The 20917-nt window shown below is 36.8% G+C and overlaps 1 protein-coding gene and 1 long non-coding RNA gene across 2 annotated transcripts in view; both read left to right on the top strand.

Moving 5' to 3' along the window:
* The window catches only part of tmtopsa (teleost multiple tissue opsin a), an 84411-nt gene extending 64053 nt beyond the window's left edge, over window positions 1-20358 (top strand). Inside the window, 1 exon segment of the mRNA NM_001118899.2 lies at window positions 20029-20358. Within this exon segment, the coding sequence (NP_001112371.1) occupies window positions 20029-20259 (231 nt within the window). The 3' untranslated portion in view covers window positions 20260-20358.
* On the top strand, window positions 295-3017 carry LOC141377735 (uncharacterized). The gene is made up of 4 exons (XR_012390325.1): window positions 295-399; window positions 964-1018; window positions 1134-1197; window positions 1317-3017. It is a non-coding gene; the product is annotated as an uncharacterized lncRNA (long non-coding RNA).
* Window positions 20359-20917: the final 559 nt, after the last annotated feature.

Raw genomic sequence — 20917 nt, 5'->3', positions numbered from 1 at the left:
ACACTAACCTGTACACTCAAAAAAATGAATTTTGGCTTTTGTTGGTCCAAAGAATATAACTATGTTTAAATTAAACAATTTGCTTATGTTTGTGTACTAAAAATAAAAGTGTTATGTTGGAAAAAATTAGAAAAAGTAAGTTTTCACATTTAAACAGCTTGCTTAATTAACATGAATGAAAGGGAGTTGTGTTGCTTCTGCAGTACTGCATTTTGGTCAATAGGTGGAGTAATATCTGCACATGCGCAGTTTCAAAACAACACAGGAAGTCAGAAGATTCAAACCACAACGATCACTCTCAGCTCGTTTAGATCGGCGCCATAATATGGGAATCAAAAGATGAAGATTACAGTACAAATTGAGAACGTGCACAGAAAGCTTTCCTTAATGTGGACGCAGGTGAGATTTTTTTACTTTGTATATATTCATACTGAGGCTGTGACAACATTTGAATCATTAATGAACTTCCTTGTAATACTATGTTGTGTTTGTGTATAGTATTGTTATGAAATTGTCATGTTTCCTGTGTCTTTTTCACATTAAAGGCAGATTAATTTCTAGTTTTTTTGCATTCCTGTGAAATTTTAAACTTGGTATATATTAACCCCAAAATAAAGTTGCAAACGTTGGTAGTAAGAAATAGTCTAATTTTAAATGAGTGTCAAGCAGTTTATCAAGTTTTAATGCCAGTTTTGATAACTTACATAATATTAATTAAAAGGTGGTGTTGGCACAAGCATATGTGACACTTACTGTATATAGGATGACATCTAGCATGATGACATATTTAATGTAAGCTTATATGTTTGGTCATCTAACACATTTAAACTTTTAAGTTTAGTAGTTTGCAGTTTTTTTTTCATTTTTATTATTATAAATATATTATTCTAAATGCTATATATTTATATTATTATATTTTATTATTACAAATCTTTGCTCACTCGCATCTTTTTTCTCCCTCAGGGTTACAGCTCAGCCTCTGTCCCATATCTGGTTGAGGAGACTGTGGATAATCCAGGTACTATGCCTTTAGATGCCTAGACACGCATTAAAATGATGTACAGTAAAAATTACTAGTAATTTTAACTACTAATTATTTAGTAAATTACTAATTGTCATTTCATGTCGTTTAGAACATCACCAGTGGAAAAAAAGGTGTGAATGCATTCAGAAAAAGCCCTTGTGAGTGAGTACACGGTAAGCCATTTACTTTTTTTTTTTTTTTTTTTACATTTTGCATTTTCCTCTTAAACTATTTCCTCCTTTCACCTTTGATCTGTTGGTAAACTTTTTATTTTTTTACTTGACATTTTTAGGATGCTGGGCATGATGAAGCACAAACCTTGATGTGCAACACCACCTTATGAATCTACAGTAGTTACATTAACATTTAGCAGACTCTTTTGTCTAAAGTGACTTACAATTGAGGAGACATTCAGCAAATCAACAAGAAGAGGCAATACACCCAAGATGTGCTAATTATACAAAAAATGTTAAGAATTAAGAATGCTTCTACATGTGGTTTGTCAAGCCCACTCACCTGTGTGAAGCAGACTTCATGCACAATGTTTTTTTGCGTGTGTGTTTGTTTTTTTAGATATAGGGAGTGGTTGTAAGAAAGTGTCTAGTGCAAATGTGCAGAAATGGTGCCCAGAGAGATGAATGTGTCTAGCTATTGCATGTTCTGTGATGGTTGGTCTAATTTATGATGTAATGCTGATTGTGTTACATTGCTTTAAAGTGGTAATCTTTCTTTGAACAACTAAAGTGTTATCTGCTTTTTCAGTGTAAAGAAGTTACAGCATAGTTTACAAAAGAAGACTTAATTTTTCTAAGTATATTTTTGTAACTCATTTAATGGCAGAATATTATTTTTAAATGTTTTTTGTAATATATGAAAAGTAATTTGAAAAGTGTATTTTATGATGTTTTTGTAAGCTTATTTTTGTAAATCATTTATTGTTTTTAATTTACTTCATACTTGTATTAATATTAATTTAATAGTATATTGTACATACAGTATTTAACTTATTGTAATAAGTGAAGATACAGATAAAGACAATATTTGGATTTTGATAATCATTTTATTGCTGGAAAATTTGTAAAACTGTAAAAATGCTATTGAATAAACTCAATGAAACAGAAACTGTTTTTTTATTTTGTTAAACATAACAATATAAATTTTAGAATAATTGAACTTAAATAACTACATTGATTAAAGCTAAATTCTGAATGTTACATTGATTGAACTAAACAACATTACATTACCTTTATGTAACTAACTTAAGTTCACTAAAATAAATATTCTTTCTTAAAGGTAACTTAACTCAGTTACGTGGAACGAGTGGACAAAAAAAAGTTAATTAACGCCAACATGTCATTTTTTTGAGTGTACATTATTCAGTCACAATATGGTGCCAAGCAGTCAAACACAAAAAGCTGACAGAAATTAAAACAGCTGATGGAGTATACACTAAACTGCAAATTGTTCAGTCATAAGATAGCATCACACAGTCACTGCTAACTTCATTCAACAGGCTACAGTCCTTTCACTGCCTCCAAGTGTTCATTTTACACAACAACAAAAATGTGTGTTTTTGCACTTCTGTAGAAGTCTAGTGTCACGTATTTGGGGTCTTGTTGAAGGAACATGTTGTTTGTAAGTGGCCGGACTTAAGGTATCTGTCCACTGGCACAGATTGGTGAGATTGATAGCAAAGCAGTGAGAGCGCAAACGTTTTCCCATGCCAAGCAGAAGGCAATTGCTTTTCATTCGAGAGCAGGCATGTCTGTGGTGATAGCGTTTCTGGTGGATTTAGTGATTAAATCACAGAATACCGCTGTCAGTCCTGAATACACTTACAATCAGGGATGCACTTGATACCTATAGTGGAAATTCGCATACTTATTATACGATCTGACACCAACAACTGATCTGTGCACAGACTGAGAAATACAGACAACAGAACAGAATGGAGATATCAAAGAACGTAAAAGTAGATAGAGAGAGAGGTAGGAAGAAAAAGAGAGAGGGCATACTGTTACATTTGGTATCATAAATAAATATATAGAATTTATAGTTGATTCACACAGGAAATGTTGCATCCCACACACCAGAAACGCCACTGATTACTGACCGACAGAATAATTAGAATGAAATGTAAATATATTTAAATGGTTTTAAAGGGTCACACCAAAACACATTTTTTGAGCTGTTGACAGTAGTATATGTGTCCCACACTGCTAAAAACACTATTAGGACACCTATATTTCACAAAAAAGTGTAAATTGGTTGTTTTTGCATTATTTCAAGCAAATTCGTACTTCCTGTTTGAAACGAATTTTTGAAGCTGCGTCACGGTCATGACATAATAGCGTGTATTCCAGCGTGCAGACTGAGCGTCTGTGCCAGAGTGTGTCTTATTACGTCTTACAGTGTGATGCATTAATGCATGAGTAAGGCTTGGTTCAAACCAATCAGCGCGCTCTATTGTGCAACTTCATTAATATTCATTAGTGTCACCGCGTTTACACCACAAAGACGCCACGTTTTGTTGGCAAAACAAGCGTGAAGTGTTGCTTTTATAGTTTGCTGCCGTTAAGTTTCGTTTTCATTTTCTCTCTGTGAGAGCTCAGCTGGATCACGTGTGGATTAACAGTTGACGCGACGCTCGACAACAATAACTTAAGTGTCTAAGGAGGATTATTGTTTACCTGAGAGCTGTTCTCATCTGCAAACGCTGTAATCCAGATTCGCTTGTAACGTTAGTCTTCTCTTCATAATGACGCGGTTCAAGTTGCTGGTGATTGTCCTGTCTCTACAGATTTGGTAAGTGAGCGACCAGTGCTCTTTGTTTATTCAGTTTGTTCATATCGAATTAAGTTAACTATTGCACTGAGTGCAAACATAGCGCCGCATTTTGTGACAGGAATAACACACGCGGCTTTCTGACGCTACCTGTCGTGTGCATCTAAGTTTCCGGGAAATGCGGAGGGTTTTTTTTCTCTCATTCGCCGTGCGGTATCAAACATTGCATGAAAAATACACGCTTAGAGCAGATCCTCAAATCAAATATCGCGCTTGTCGCGAGGGGCATGAATGAATTCCCTGAATGAAAGAGCCAAACTGCATTTAAAGTCCAACATTTAATAATTTGGCAAATAATTCGACTACAGATGTCCATGTAGGTTAAACACCATCACTTTCTCATGTGTGTGTATTTTGACTGAAACTCGCGCGTGCCCAAATAGACACTCCCACACCATCCCACTTTAGTTCCTCCGACACTCCCCCCTAAACAGAGCTGGACACGCCCACTTTTCTGACTTTTTCCAAAGTAGAGGTGTGAAAACACCCTGCTGAAACGAGGGGGTTTCATGGCCCTTTAAGCAGGGCCGGCCCGTGGCATAGGCAGTATAGGCAAATGCTACGGGCGCTGTACATCCAGGGGGGCGCCAGAAATGAGCGCGGTTGAGTTGGTTTTGTGTTTGATATTCCTGACACATTCAGTATTAGACGGCCAAACCTCAAAAACCTCTTACCCTAAAAAGATCTAAAGTTAGTTTCCTACAAAAAGACAAAGCTGGTTATGTTTCACAGCTGTCTTTTTCTTTTTTTTTTTTTGCTCAACACTACGACCACTGATCCGTTTGAGCCCTCGCAATCTGCGTTTAACTGGAAGAGCTCGTGCTGAGCAAGCTCTCAGTAAGGGACCGTCAGAAAAGTGCTTATTTTTTTCGTTTTTTTTTTTTTTTTTGCTTGGTCCTGCTTGTTTTATTTCAAACACAACTAATATTCTGTTAAATGAGCACAAACGTGTACTAAAGCAGTCGAATGCTTTATTATAGATCTGTGCATTCTTACATTAACACCTCTGTTATCAAGCAAAACACAATGAGAGATTCATTTGCTGCTCTTCACTAAATAACTAGTAACTTTAATCAATATGCAAATACAATTAAAAGTTAAATAGATTTTATAGCTTTATTTAATTTCTGTTTAGGCTATTGTTTTTAATAGGCTAAACCTTTTATGTTATTGTCAATATTTTATAATGTTTGCTATGTATTCTATCATTTGAAGCTATTTGTTTTCCCATGTTTTTTTACATCCCAACGTTGACAGATTGCTAATCAATAAATAGCTATAGTGCTATCTGTTAGTTTTAACGTCAGCTAATGTTATGGAAGGGCATGGATGTTATGTAAATAGTACTAGTAATGTAACCACCCCCATCAGTCCTTCCTCAAGCAAATGTGTAAATATTAGATCTATTCAGCAATAACATTAATTGCATTGGCATATTTATCTGACGTTTTCCCAGCTTGTAGCAGTCAATCAAAAAGCTATTCAGTCTCTTATGATTATACTCTAGCAGTGGAATTTACTGCGATGTGACGGGGCGTCACCTGAAATCTTGCCTAGGGTGCCAAACTGGTTAGGGCTGGGCCTGGTTTTAAGCATCTAAAATGTACTGTATGTTCACTTGCTTATTGTGCCTTTATCCGTTTAAATTCACGTCAACTACACCATTTCCCAAATTATTGTGCAGTGACATATCAGTAAGACTAAATTAAAATAAATGCGCAGATCTTAATTTTCAAAGAAAGGGTCTTTTTTATATCGAATATTAATCTTAAAATGAGGATACACAGGGCATTCAGATGAGACACAGGTCAACTATTTAGTGCAATATATACACTCACTGCTCACTTCATCAGGTACACCTGTCTAACTGCTTGTTAACGCAAATTTCTAATCAGCCAATCACATGGCAGCAACTCAGCAATCACATGGCATGGTAGTTGGTGCCAGACGGGCTGATCTGAGTATTTCAGAATCTGCTGATCTACTGGAATTTTTACGAGAATGATCTGAAAAAGAGAAACTATCCAGCGGCAGTTCTGTGAGTGCAAATGCCTTGTTGATACCAAAGATTAGAGGCGGGAAGGCCAGATTGGTTCGAGCTGATGGAAAGACAACTGTAATGCCTTGTTCAGACTGCGTGATTTTCGCCCCGATTTTGGCTCGCCGATAGGTTTTGAGAAATCGCCAACTAATGCCTGAAATCACAGGCAAATCCTGCTCGTGCACGTGAGTGACAATCACACAGTATGAACGATCAAAGACGCGATCTGAGAGAATCGCCGATGAGTCGCCGATGCCTGTGAGATATTTGCCGTGCTGAATATCTAAAGCTGTCGGCGATTCAAATCATGCCGTGTGAATTGAGTTTTGACTGAAAATAACATCAGCGATCGCCTACAGCCAATGAGAGAACAGCTTTTGCTTGTGTGTGCGTGTGTGTGTATACCTGCTGCAGGCCAGCGGGAGGCCGGGGGAGAAGTTAAAAGCGCTCTTTTTCGGTTTATTTGGACCCACGAAATGGAGGAAAAACTAGTGAAAAAACTAGTGTTTGACAGGACTCAGGAGCAACTGTGTCTGTTTGACGTTTCATACAGAAAGAAATTAGTTTATTATCAACGTTGAGGAGAAATGGCTAATTCCCTTTAAACCCAGGTGAGCAAACATGTACATGTTCTACCCCATTAAAGGCTTCTTTCTCATTATGTAGTTAATAACAAAAGATATACGACGTGTTTTTGGCTGTGAGACGTAGTTTGGACGAAGTTGTCGGCGATTCTTCCTATCATGCAATGTGAATGTCCCTGTCGCCGATCCATCTTGCAGTGTAAACAAAGCAGCGGCGAAACGCTAGCCCAGATAGTCATGCAGTGTGAAAACATCTGACACGACTACTTTGAAAATCATGCAGTCTGAACTCGGCATAACTCAAATAAGCACTCGTTACAACTGTGGTCTGCAGAAGAGCATCTCTGAACACACAACACGTCCAACCTTGAGGCAGATGGGCTACAGCAGCAGAAGACCGCTCCTGTCAGCTAAGAACATGAAACTGAGGTGACAATTCACACAGACTCACCAAAACTGGACAATAGAAGATTGGAAAAACATTGCCTGGTCTGATGAGTCTCAATTTCTGCTGTGACATTCGGATGGTCGGGTCAGAATATGGTGTCAACAACACGAAAGCATCGATCCATCCTGATTTGGATAAGTGTTTCAGGCTGGTGGTGGTGGTGTAATGGTGTGGGGGATATTTTCTTAGCACACTTTGGGTCTATTAGTACCAATTGAAAATTGTGTGAATGCCACAGCCTACCTGAGTATTGTTGCTGACCATGTCCATCCTTTATGACCACAGTGTACACATCTTCTGATGGCCACTTTCAGCAGGACAACTGTCACGGTTGCAGGTTTGTGCGCTTTCCAGAGTGTCTGTTTGGTCACGTGGGTTTGTTTTGTTTTGGTTGTCCACGTGTATTTGCTATGGTCATGTGCCATGACGGTACTCAGCTGTTTTGATTAGCTCACCAGCTGAGGCTCACTATCGTGCCTATATCTGGGCGACGCTTCAATGTTTCTTTGTCAGTTCGTTGTGTTTGCTCATATGTGTCTGTCTGTGCTCAGGACTGTGAGGAGTGGCTGCTGGACCCGATCTTTCTGTTTCCTGAGCAGCCCTTTACTCCTCGTGAACCTACACTATTTCCCTGTCCTTTCTTGTTTATCCTGACTGTGTCAAATAAACTTTTTACTTGCATTTTAGATCCTACTCTGAATCTTTATAACTGTGACAGATAGCGCAGCATGTCATGAAGCTTGAATCATCTCAGACTGGCTTCTTGAACATGACAGTGAGTTCACTGTACTCAAATGGCCTCCACTGTTGAGGACCAGATTTGATCCTTGTTAAGTTTTGTCCTTTCTGTGCCCTGCTCTCACCTGTTAGTCCTTGTGACTAACCTGTTCTAGCTTTACTCTTATTGGCGTCCTTATATCTGGCTTGCCCTTCATACCCTTTCTTGTCAGTTTATTGTTGTTACGTGTTTCATCTCTAGTCTGCATTGCTCAGCTTACCTTCTTTGTTCTGCCCAGTCCTGTCTCGTTCCTCATCTGCTTGTATACTTTGATGAATGTACTGTGAGATTTGTTATGCCTCTCACTCTGCCCAGACTGCCAGCGTGTTGATGTCGGGTGTTCTCCAAGTAGCTGTGGGCTAACCGTATCCTCCAGCCCTCATCTCTGTTCAGGTTAAGCTGATGGCTTTTGTGTTTTTAGAAGATCCAGCTCTGCGTTCCACTTTTCAGTTCTGTTTTTGAACGGCAGACTGCCTATTTTGGACTTTGATACAATAAGCTCTTTTAACTCGCCTTTTTTGTCCATAACATCCACAGTCACTAGATCTCAACAGCACAATTTGGATCAAAGCCTGACAAAGGTAGTTTCATCAAGTCAAAAAAAAATATTTATGTGGTATTTTGAGCTGAAACACTGTAGGATTTATCAGAGGCTTATTTTTTTTTTCTTGTAAAAATGGGTAAAATAGGTCCCCTTTAAGAAATTTTGTAGTATCATTTCCCTCCATTTTCCATTTCATTCAATGATGGGTGGTCCAAATGCATGGATTTCTGGATGGCTGCTGAATGGAGTCTCTGTTCCAACAAGACGTCAGCAAGCAGGTGGTGGATGGAGATTTGGTTTGGAATATTAGACAGTGAAAAGGTTAGATGCCTTCAGGGGTACTGAGAGCATCAGGCCGTCTGTCTTGAGCCCATAACTGACCATTTTTGCCATCTGCTGTGGTATAAATAAACGATCTTTTCTGCTAGAAATTAAAAATGTATATTTATTTTCATTAATCACAACTTTTATTTTTAATTAATCACATCGTACTGCACTGTGCAAATTACTTTTTTTTTATTTAATAAATTATTTTAAAAAGTAACCATGCAGGTTTTGCAATAAATAATCATAATAATAATAATAATAATAATAATAATAATAATAATAATAATAATAATAATAATGAAAATAATAATAATATAATAATAACAATAATAATAATAATAATATTAATGATAATAATAATAATAATAATAATAATAATAATACTATAATAATAATAATAATAATAATAATGATAATAATAATAATAATAATAATAATAATAATAATACTATAATAATAATAATAATAATAATAATAATAATAATAATGATAATAATAATAATAATAATAGTAATAGTAATTGTAATAAATAACCTAGTGATGTGTAGTACAAAATAACCACAACAAAAATAAATAACTAAACTAGACTAAACTAAATTAGACCAAACTAAATTAGATTAAACTAAACTAAATGACATGAAATAATAAATAAATAAATAAATTAATAAATTAATTATTCAATTAATTAATTATTCAATTAATTAATTAATGCTCAAGTAGTTCAAAAACCTTTATGAATCTCTTTTTTCTGTTGATCACAAAAAGAAGATATTTTAAAGAATGTTCTAAGTCTATGACAACTGACTTCCATAGTTGGAAAAACAAATAGAAGTCAGTGGTTATTGACTTTGACCATTTCTCCTAATAACTTCTTCCAAGTTCAATGGAGGAAAGAAACTGAGGTTTGTAAGCAAAGCGTGTGTAAACGGTGGCAGAATTTCCCTTTAAAAACTGTGCGTTTACCACCAGCCCAAGATGGAATGATAAAAATGTAACAAGATTGTAATTACATTTTTAACATCTGGTAAAGGGAGAATTAGGAGTCAAATGAGCTGTTATGTTTTACTGCAGTTGCTGTTTTGGCATATTTTTAAAAAGCTGTTTACAACTGAGTTTGAGACATTTTTTAAGAGAGCTAAAATAAATAAAAAAATAGCTTTGCTGACATAGTGGTGGACTTTTCTGACCTGGACTTGCCAAAATAAGATGATTTTAAAAGCAATCGGGGTTTTAGTATAATAATAACAACAATAATGATGATGATGATGATAATAATAATAATAATAATAATAATAATAATAATAATAATAATAATAATAATAATAATAAACCACCTAGAGATTGTAGTACAAAATAACCAAGATCAAAAAATAAATAAAAAAATTAAATAAATAAATAAAATAAATATATCAAATAAAATTTATTTTTGTTCAATCAATTATTTTTAAGATGGTTAAAAAAGTAGCTATGATTTTAAATGATAATAATAATAATAAATACATAATAATAATAATAATAAAAATAGTAATAATAATAATTAATAATAATAATAAGCAACCTAGGTTGTGTAGTACAAAATAACAAACAAAACAAGCAAAATTAACTGAAATGTGTTAATAAATGCGTTAAAAAAATAAATAACAAGACCATTCAAAACAACCTACTGCATATAAGCAACATGCTAAAAAATCAAATAAAATAAAATAAATTGCAGTAAAATAAAATAAAATAAAATAAACCAACACACCATAAAATCCATCAGCCACAGCAGTACCACTTAAATTTCTTCCACTTTATTTTTATCTCATGTGATTTTTCTCATATATACTACATTTTTTGGCCAATACAAATTATACAATATTACAATGCTTTGTTAATGAATGCTACAGCATACCTGTCAAAAGTTTTGTCATCAATCCCAGTTGTTAGAGTAACAAATACTAACTTGATTTCAAGTTAATCATTTGGAAAAGTGGCAGAAGGTCCATTTGTCTGACGAATCATCTGTTGAACTGCATCCCAATCATCACAAATACTGCAGAAGACCTACTGGAACAGAATTGGCCAGCCCAGTCTCCAGACATGAACATTATTGAGCATGTCTGGGTAAGATAAAGGAGGAGACATTAAAGATGAAATTAAAGTATCTTGATGAACTCTGGGAGTCCTGCAGGAACGCTTTCTTTGCCATTCCAGATAACTTTATTAATAAGTGATTTGAGTCATTGCAGAGATGTTTGGATGCAGTCCTCCAAGCTCATGATGGAGTCAGACACAATAGTCATTCTGTTTCCACTGCAGCAGGACTTTATATTCTATACTGGACATTATTTCTGTGAAGTGACAAGACTTTTGTCTAAGCAAAGTCAGATGTCACTGTCCTAATTAAATCATTAAAAATCAAGGCATGATCATATTTTATTTTGGTCAAATAAGCGTAATCTAGAGGCCTTTGCCTTTCATATAAGCTACTTCTGATACCAAATGATCATGTAGAAGTCAACTTATTATCTGTTGTTCCTAAAACTTCAGTCGAGAGTTTTGTCAGGTAGTGTACTGTTATAGTATAAATAGGTACAGAAAATGTGGGGTAATTTGATGAGATCACTACAGTATTATTACTGAATTACCACAACAGATTAATTCTAATGTAATAAATTATAATTTTAAAGTAATTTATTATAGTGTGGTTCAAAAACCCTGTAGGATAGTGTTTTTTGAAGTGGGTTAACACTGTTATCCTTCTCCCTAGTCTAATGATTTCCCTATATGTAATGTGTATTTATATAGCGCATTTATTGTGTATGGCCACACCCCCAAAGCGCTTCACAATCATGATGGGCGTCTCTCCACACCACCACTAGTGTGCAGCATCCACTTGGATGATGCGACGGCAGCCACAGGACAACGGCGCCAGTGCGCTCACCACACACCAGCTATTGGTGGAGTGGAGAGACAGTGATAAAGCCAATTCGGTCATACCTGTCTACATTGGGGATAAGGGATGAGATATAATGGATATGCCCACCATAATAAGGGATTCCCCCAACACCCCAACCAACCCAATATGTTCATTTAGAGTTGTTTCATTTTAAATAAACAGTTAAATGGTAAGTAATATGTTTAAAGAGCAACAAATTAATCTCATATATTAAGATTTTTTTATTACATTAAATAAGAGGTCTCACTTTAAACATGCACACATCTAACGTTAAAATGAAAGCATTCAACTGCTTTCCTTACTTTTTAATGCTCATTTCAGTTAAAAATTAGTTTGGGAAAAAAAACAACAAGATCAACATCCTTATATGCTGTTATTATTAATTATGTGTGTTCCATATGTGTGTATGGAAACAGCATCTGTTTATCACTATGGAGCGTGTCAGCTGATCATGCACCATTATATGACTGTTTTGAGGATTGTATAGGATGGGCGACGGCACCTGTAATCAAAAAGAAATGGAATCACGCCGTTTTTAATATTTATTTTTAAGTGTTTTCATTTCTAAACAAAGCAAAAGCACAGAACAGACTCACGTTTTAGAGCCAGGGGCGACCCCTGGTGGTTCGGCGGTATGGGTTGCGTATAGGGAGGCTCGGCTGTTCAGAGAAAGACTGAAAATACGGGAGAAATACGGGAAACTACCTTTACGGGATGATAGCAGGATAGAACTGAAAAATACGGGAGAATCCCAGGAAAAACGGGAGGGTTGACAGGTATGAATTCGGTGGATATTCACTGTAATGTATTGTTATTGTACGATCGCTTTGTCCAGTCTCAACATCTTGAGTCAGAATGATGCCAAAAACATCCTTACAAACATCCTCGACTTATATTTCGCTGGTAAATCATTGCATTGATTTACAATCAGTTCATCCCAGGTTAATTATGTGTCTGGCACTGAGCGTCTGGCTTTCCCTTTTATATAGTCTTTCAGGAAAAGACGAGCGCAGCATTCATTGTGCTTGATTAATTACCTCTTTGCTCTGATATGCTTCATCTAACAACTGATTGCGCTCTTTTTCACGCTGTTGAAATAAATGATTAAGCAGCACATTTCCTGCGCTCGGACACGGTTTTGTGCGTATCCAAAAATGCCACAGATCTGCTGCAGGCTGCTTTAATCCAAGTTCAGCAAACTTCAGAAGAATATGTCATTCCAGCTGCATACAGACGCACCAAAAACGCAGAGACAACAAAGAAGCGTCAGTAAAGTCATGTCTGTCGTTGAGACGCATCTCTCAGGACGGTTCAGAAAGACTCTTGTCAGATGTGATATCATATCAAAACCTCTGTCCTGCTTTGTTGCGTGGCTTTTATCATCTGTCTGAAGCAGTGCATTCTGACGAGATCAGCCTTCTTGAGTCTGTTTGTGGTAGATTTAAAACTGATTGGACAAGTGTGGGCGACGCAGTGGATCAATGGTTAGGACTGTCGCCTCACAGCAAGAATGTCAATGATTCGAGTCCCAGCTGGGCCAGTTGGCATTTCTGTGTGGAGTTTGAATGTTCTCCTTGTGTTGGTGTGGGTTTCCTCCTTGTCCTCCGGTTTCCCTCACAGTCCAAAGACATATAGGCAAGGCAAGAATGTGTGGATGTTTCCTAGTACTGGGTTGCAGCTGGAAGGGTATCCGCTGCATTAAAAAAAATGCTAGAATAGTTAACGGTTCGTTCCGCTGTGGCGACCTCTGATAAATCAGAGACTAAGCCAAAGGAAAATAAATGAATAGTTAAGTTTAGATAATGTATTGACTAACATGAACTAATACTATGAATAATAATACATCCAGACAGTTGTTATCGCTAAATAAAAAGGCTTATTATGGAGGTCTTTCTCACCGCAACCAGTTTGTCCGGTTAGCTCGTCATGTTACGTTGGCGGAGCGGAGACTGGTAGGGTTCGAGTCCGGGGAAGAGCGGTTCCAGAAATCAGGCAAGACAAAAAACAGAATCCGAAAAATAAAGCGGCGAGAATGCGGTGAAATCCGAAAACGTGGTCAAAATCAGATTTTCTTTTTCTGGATGGCTTTTGAAAATTGTCGCTTGGGTTTAGGGAAGGAGGAAGAGGAGAGTGGCTGGGTCGGCCGATAGGCCAGTCGCCCAGTCTATCGTTCAGTCATTTAGTCAGTCATTCGGACAGTTGGTTGCTCGACAGTGACTCAAAAGACTTGAAATGAACGATATCACCTGCACAAATGTGCACTTGAGCGGATGAACGAATCACTCCCTGAGAGGACTCGTAGTTCCCAAATCATATTGAAGATTCGTTCAAAATGAATGAATCGTTCAAGAACAAACTATTACTAATCCGCAATCCTAACATTAAGCGCCAATGTTTCAAAAGAATTAAACATAAGTCCATTTCTCTAATTAGCATTAAAGGGGTGGTCCACTTCGATATCATATTTCAAACTTTAGTTGATGTGTAAGGTAGCTGTGTGAACATAAACAACATCTCTGAATGCAAGACTCTCAAAGTTCAATGCAAAGGGAGGCATTGGCTTTTACAGCGTTAGCTTGGTGCATCTTACAGCGAACAAAGCTTGGGGACTACAATGGTTAATGATGTCATAATCCCTTCAGGTTACACACACACCCCGTGCAGTGAAGGGGCGTGTCCAGAGCCGCTGTAAAGTTATAACAGAGATGCTTCCTAGTGATGTGAATCACAGCACGTTATGTTAGCTGACCAATCAGAGCCTCTCGAAGGTGGGTCTTCAGAGGAACTAGGAAATATGACAGTCATTTTCATGTTAGCAGAGTAGCTGTTTATAATTATTAAAAGATATATATAAAAAAATTACCTGATTTTCTACAAATGAACCACAAGCACACATTGCTTTGCACCCCATAAACACAACCAAACCTTAAAAATACAGTCTGAACCACCCCTATAAAAAAATATCACTAAAGATTAATGCGGCTCATGCTTATAATTATATCCTGAAAGAGCGGCTTCATTTAAACTAATATAGTCATTTTGTTTAAGTCAGGTTTCAGTAAGACAGAGTGCATTAAGATTGTTGTCTGTTATTATATCAACACAGAGATGGATTTTTTTGTAATTCATATAGAGTGCTCCATGCCAGACAAATTCTTATTGGTGCACAGTATAAGAGATGTTTTCAGGTATTCATCAAACTCCAGCTGATGAAGAAAGATTCTCCTGTATGTCATTTTCAGTCTTCAATTCCTCCCAGCCCGTAACTATGGAAACTGTGAGTTGAGGCGAGTTGAAGACTAAAAATGCTGTACAGATACAAGAACCATTTCTTCGCTATCAACGTCCACCAGAAAACTCAGGAACAGAAGATCTGCGGTGAGTCCAGCCTGCGTTTTCTCTGGTTGCGCTTCAACTTGCTTGAGCATCCGTTTGATGTGAAACTTGATCTGGGGTTTCTTACTACCATATTGTTAGTGAAACAATCTCGCCGGTTATGGCAGTTTCCCATAATGTGAGAAAGTGAGTATGAATTAAAAGCATGGATTTTAAATAACCAGTTCGCTATGTGTTTTCCATCATTTTGTTTTAAGATGAAGGTTGTTTTGAGGTTTACATTGTTGTGCACAGTCCAAAGACATGTGCTACAGGTGAATTGAATAAACTAAACTGTCCATAGTGTGTGTGTCTTTCACACTCATACACTATGGCCAGTCTATTCAATTTATCTAAAGCACATGCCTTTTACTGTGGGGGAAACACCCTGAGGAAACCCACACTAACACAAGGAGAACATGCAAACTCCACACAGAAATGCCAACCTACTCAGCCAAGACTCAAACCAATGACCTTCTTGCTGTGAGGCGACAGTGCTAACCACTGAGCCACAGTGTCACTCCTAGGTATTTTATATTTATTTGATTTTTCCTCCTAATGCTGAAATTTTGTTCTTTAGCCTTCATATGGTTATTTAGTGGGTTTTGCCTAGACACAGACAAGAGGCTGAAAGCAATCATTTAGCAAGTCTATCTTACACTGCATACTCAAACAGCAAATAAATAACACATGATTATTTCACTGACCATAATAATAGGCCACAATTTATACTGATTGTGTAAACACAATGATGCTGACAGTTTATTTGGCGCTGAGTTGAGTGCAATGGGGAAAAAAGACTTACTGTAGAAAATGATCTCACAGTAGATGGATGGATGGATTGATGGATACTGTAGATAGACTGATATCTATATAGATAGATAGTGGGATGGATGCATGGATGGATGGATAGATGGATAGATGGATGAACGGACTGATGGATGGATGGATACTGCAGATAGACTAATAGGTATATAGATAGATGGCAGGATGGATGGATGGATGGATGGATGGATGGATGGATGGATGGATGGATGGTGGTGGGTGGGTGGATTGGATGGATGTATAGATAGATATATGGATGGATGGATGGATAGATACTGTAGATAGACTAATAGATATATTGATAGATAGTGGGATGCATTCGCAAGTGTGCATGGATAGATAGTGGGATAGTAGGATGCACGGATAGATCTCACAATAGATGGAAAGATGTATGTATGGATGGATGGATGGATAGATGGATACTGTAGATAGACTGACAGATATATAGATAGATGGATGGATGGATGGATAGATGGATACTGTAGATAGACTGACAGATATATAGATAGATGGATGGATGGATGGATGGATGGATGGATGGATGGATGGATGGTGGGTGGGTGGGTGGGTGCTATGGATGGATGGATGGTGGGTGGGTGGGATGGATGGATGGATGGATAGATTGTGGTGAATGGATGGATGGATAGATAGACTGATATATAGATGGATTGATGGATGGATGGATGGATAGATGGATACTGTAGATAGACTAATAGATATATAGATGCATAGTGGGATGGATGCATGGATAGATAGATAGATAGATAGATAGATAGATAGATAGATAGATAGATAGATAGATAGATAGATAGATAGATAGATAGATAGATAGATAGATAGATAGATAGATAGATAGATAGATAGATAGATAGACAGACAGACGGACAGATGGACAGATAGATAGATAGATAGATAGATAGATAGATAGATAGATAGATAGATAGATAGATAGATAGATAGATAGATAGATAGATAGATAGATAGATAGATAGATAGATAGATAGATAAATAGATGATGGATGGATGGATGGATGGATGGATGGATGGATGGATGGATGGTGGTGGTGGGTGGGTTGTTGAGTGGATGGATGGATGGATACTGTAGATAGATACTGTAGATAGACAGATAGATATATAGATAGATAGTGGGATGGATGGATAGATAGATAGATAGATAGATAGATAGATAGATAGATAGATAGATAGATAGATAGATAGATAGATAGATAGATAGATAGATAGATAGATAGATAGATAGATAGATAGATAGATAGATAGATAGATAGATATCTATTGTTTGTTCGTTAGATGGAAACGCTGCTTTATTCGCATGTCTTTTATGCAATATTCCAGTTTCGCACATGAAGTTAATAAGCTTTTTCGTATGGAAACACAGCTACTGTTTGCTTTATCATGTAATGAACGTCATGTGTAAATGTTGCACCTTTCAATTTCTTGAGGAAATGTAGTTGACTATAAGTATACTTATAGCAGACAATGTATACTAAGTACACTACGTTTTCTTAGGAGAAGTGAGATCCCGAATATTATTTGAAAGAGAAGCGCCACACATCTGAGATTCTCCATTTAATGGTTTGCTTGTCATGTTTGCACTAAACTACAGAGGTCAAACTTTCGGTCTTTCAGTGTCCACAAAAAATAAAAAATAAAAAAAAAGATGACAAATGAACCATCTTTGTTGATCTTTTTATTTAATTTTCACATGTTTTGATCAGGATAATTGCATATCTACTATTCGTTATACAAAAACAGACCTGTTATATGACAAGTCTGTCTTATTATGCCTTGTCAATGTGTCATTTAATTAGCGCCATTTACCTTTGTTAGCCTTACAGATGACCCCCCCCCCCCCTTCTTTTTTTTCCCTTTGTGACTAAATGGAACGGACACAATTACTCCAGATGATCAATTCCAATGGAAATAATTGAGCCGGTGTACATTATCAGCACATTATTAAATTGCAAATTGCATAATTGTGCTGTTTAAAATGTGTAAAATGTCATTTAGATAGCATTTTCAAATAAAACCAATGATGAATATGAAAAGGATCTCTCTGCGAATGGCGGCGCTGATAATAATGAGGGGTGTTTGGATAAGAGAAGGGTCCTTTTCTAATCAGACTTCCTAAATGAGCTGTAATTGTTGTCTAAGCTTAGCTATAGCTGATGGGCTTGTTCTTAGTTGCAAGCAGGGGGGAAAGTGACTCATTAGTGTTATGCGGCTCTTATGAAGTAAAGGCACTGAAGTAAATGTGCATGCAAGGTCATATGAAATCAAAGAACTGGGAGAAAGCAGAACAAAACTAATGAACTACAACCTTACATGCAGTGCTCAACGTATAAATGACTCCCTCAAAAATCTCTCATTTAAACTAATATATTCTATAGGAAGCTTTACAATATTATATTTGTGCAAATACATTAGATTAGTCAGTACTGGAGACAATTTTGGAGATAATCTAACAAAATACCCGACTAAACAGTCTAAAAGTAGTACACCCAAATGATTATGTTCGGGAAAAATATTAAATTAAAAATGAAAACGTTCAAAAAGACCCACAAATTTGTACAATTTGTGGAAATTTTGTACGTTTTCCCCAATATTTTACATGAATTTTAATGTTTTCTCTTTATATCTAAAGATGTTCTGCGACTAAAATATTATTTTAATAAAAATATCCGTTTAATAAATCTGTTTTGTTTAAATGCACTAAAATACATTCACCGGCCACTTTATTAGGTACACTTTACTAGTAACAGGTTGGACCCTTCAGAACTGCCTTAATCCTTCATGGCATAGATTCAACAAGGTACAGCAAATGTTCCTCAAAGAAATTGACGCGATAGCATTACAGATGCTGCAGATTTGTTGGCTGCACATCCAAGATGCGAATCTCCCGTTCCACCACATCACCAAAGGTGCTCTATTGGTTTGCTTTGTAATGTGTTTTACAGTGCTGGGCAAGCTACTTGAAAAGTGTAGTGAGCTAAGCTACTTAAAATGTAGCTTAACTACACTTAAAGCTACCCACTTGGAAAGGTTGTAAGCTAAGCTAAAAGCTACTCAGCAAAAGTAGCTCAGCTACATCCAAGCTATTTTTGCAATTTTCATATTTAAATCGAAGCAACTTAAATCCAAGTCTAATCTTAGTGATCAATTAAACTGTCAATGAAACATATGAGACATAATAGTTCAGATCAGTTGTTTACTGTAAATAATATACTGTACTAAACAGAAACAAATTATAGTATGTATCAGCTAAAACAAAAAATCCAATAAAACCAGGTGTTACACAATTAAAAAATTATAGTAATTTATAGTAAAGGGAAGTATTTTGACATAAGCATTATAATGTATGAATATATATTGCATCTTATAGGGGTATGTACTTCTCGAGCTATGGTCACGAGGAATCCTGCTTCAGAAATAACTCCTCTCCCACAGTCAACTTTCCATCAAGCATCCGACATCGCCAACCAGAGGTGGCAGTAACGCACCAAAAACTTAAAAAAACAGAAAGAAGAAGAAGAATTCCTCATTCTCGCCATCATATGGATTTACTTTCATCGGCTAGACATCGGCCTCACAGCTCCGTGAATGTCGGTGCCGTCACTTATTGATCCGCGATCAGTAAATGTAGCAATTAGATTTAGAAGGTAGCAACGCTACCGCCACACTACTGAGAAATGTAGTTAAGCTAGTAGCGTCACTACTTGTAGCGACGCTACTGCCCAACACTGGTGTTGTATATTGAATAAATGAAGAAATCGATTTAACTACGATCATTTTTATTTCTATCAAGGGCAAGGGGTGAAGTATTCGAAACCCAGACAAATAACCTGTTGTATAAAGAACAACAAGTACCATTGGTTATTCATTATTTTGAATAATTGAATCATTTATTTTACCATTGCATTCTTCAGCATGATTTTTTTTTGTTTGTTTATTTTTATCACGTTCGTTAAAGGGACAGTTCATCCCAAAAAAAAGTCCTTAACATTTACTCCCGCTCAAGTAGTTCAGATGTTTATGAATTCATTTCTTCTGCTTAACACAAACGAAGATATTCTGAAGAATGTTGGAAACCAGCAGCCATTGGCATCATTCTTCAGGATATCTTCCTTTGTGTTCAACAGAAGAAAGGATCTCAAACAGGTTTGAATGAATGAGTAAATTGACAGAATTATTTATTTGGGTGAACTATCCCTTTAATTTGTGTACCCCCATTATTCCTCTAATGTTTTGTATTTGTTTGTGTTTGTGTGTGTGTGTTAAGTTCTACAGGTGTTTCAGAGCTCTTCTCAACTGCGACAAACCACAACGAGGTTCTAGTCTGAAAAGCTCTTCAAAGACCAAACCTTTTCGTCCCGGACGCCGCACGGACAACTTCACTTTTATGGTTGCTTCAGTGGGACCCAATCAGACAAACCCAGTGGAGGACGGCCCACCATCAGCAGATAACACCAAACCTGCAGTGCTCTCCCTCGTGGCCCATTATAACGGATGAGAGTCATTCTCCATCAGAAATGACAACACTTGAAGAACTTTTCACACTAAATGAGGGAAATGCAGTGTGAGATTTGGATTTGTTTACAGGCGAGTGGCATTTACATACTGTAAGATATGGGAAATGAATCCTGAGGGAAGCTGATTTTTATTATTATTATTATTATTATTAAAGGGGACCTATTATGCAAAAATCACTTTAATGAGGGGTTTTAACACACTTTTGTGGCGACAGTGTGTGAATACAGCCAGTCTCTTATGGTAAAAATGAATTATTTCTATATTTTTATAATCACACTTGATGAACACTTCGTCTGCAGAAACACTTTGATTGACATTCTTCCTTTGTACGTGTCATCAGACCGAGAAAGCCCCACCCACTAGTGATGATCTCTCTCTTATTCGCAAAGACAGCCCTAAGTGAGAAGCAGCCAGGGCCAGAGCAAGCTGAAATGCCGCTCTGGGCAGAGGACGGTCATGCCACCCTCAACCCGAAAGTGAAAACGAAAGTGACCGCTTATCAAAGTGAAGAACTGGGGTGGTGAGGGAGGTGTTGCGGACACCGCCCTCTCTATTCTGCTGCCCTATGCACTGATCTAACTGAGGACGCGAGTAGTGAGGGAGGTGTTGTGGAAATAACTAATAACGCAGGTGGTGAG

The sequence above is a fragment of the Danio rerio genome, chromosome 2 (assembly GCF_049306965.1).
Source record: "Danio rerio strain Tuebingen ecotype United States chromosome 2, GRCz12tu, whole genome shotgun sequence".
Taxonomy (NCBI): domain Eukaryota; kingdom Metazoa; phylum Chordata; class Actinopteri; order Cypriniformes; family Danionidae; genus Danio; species Danio rerio.
This window is presented reverse-complemented; position numbering and strand designations above follow the sequence as displayed.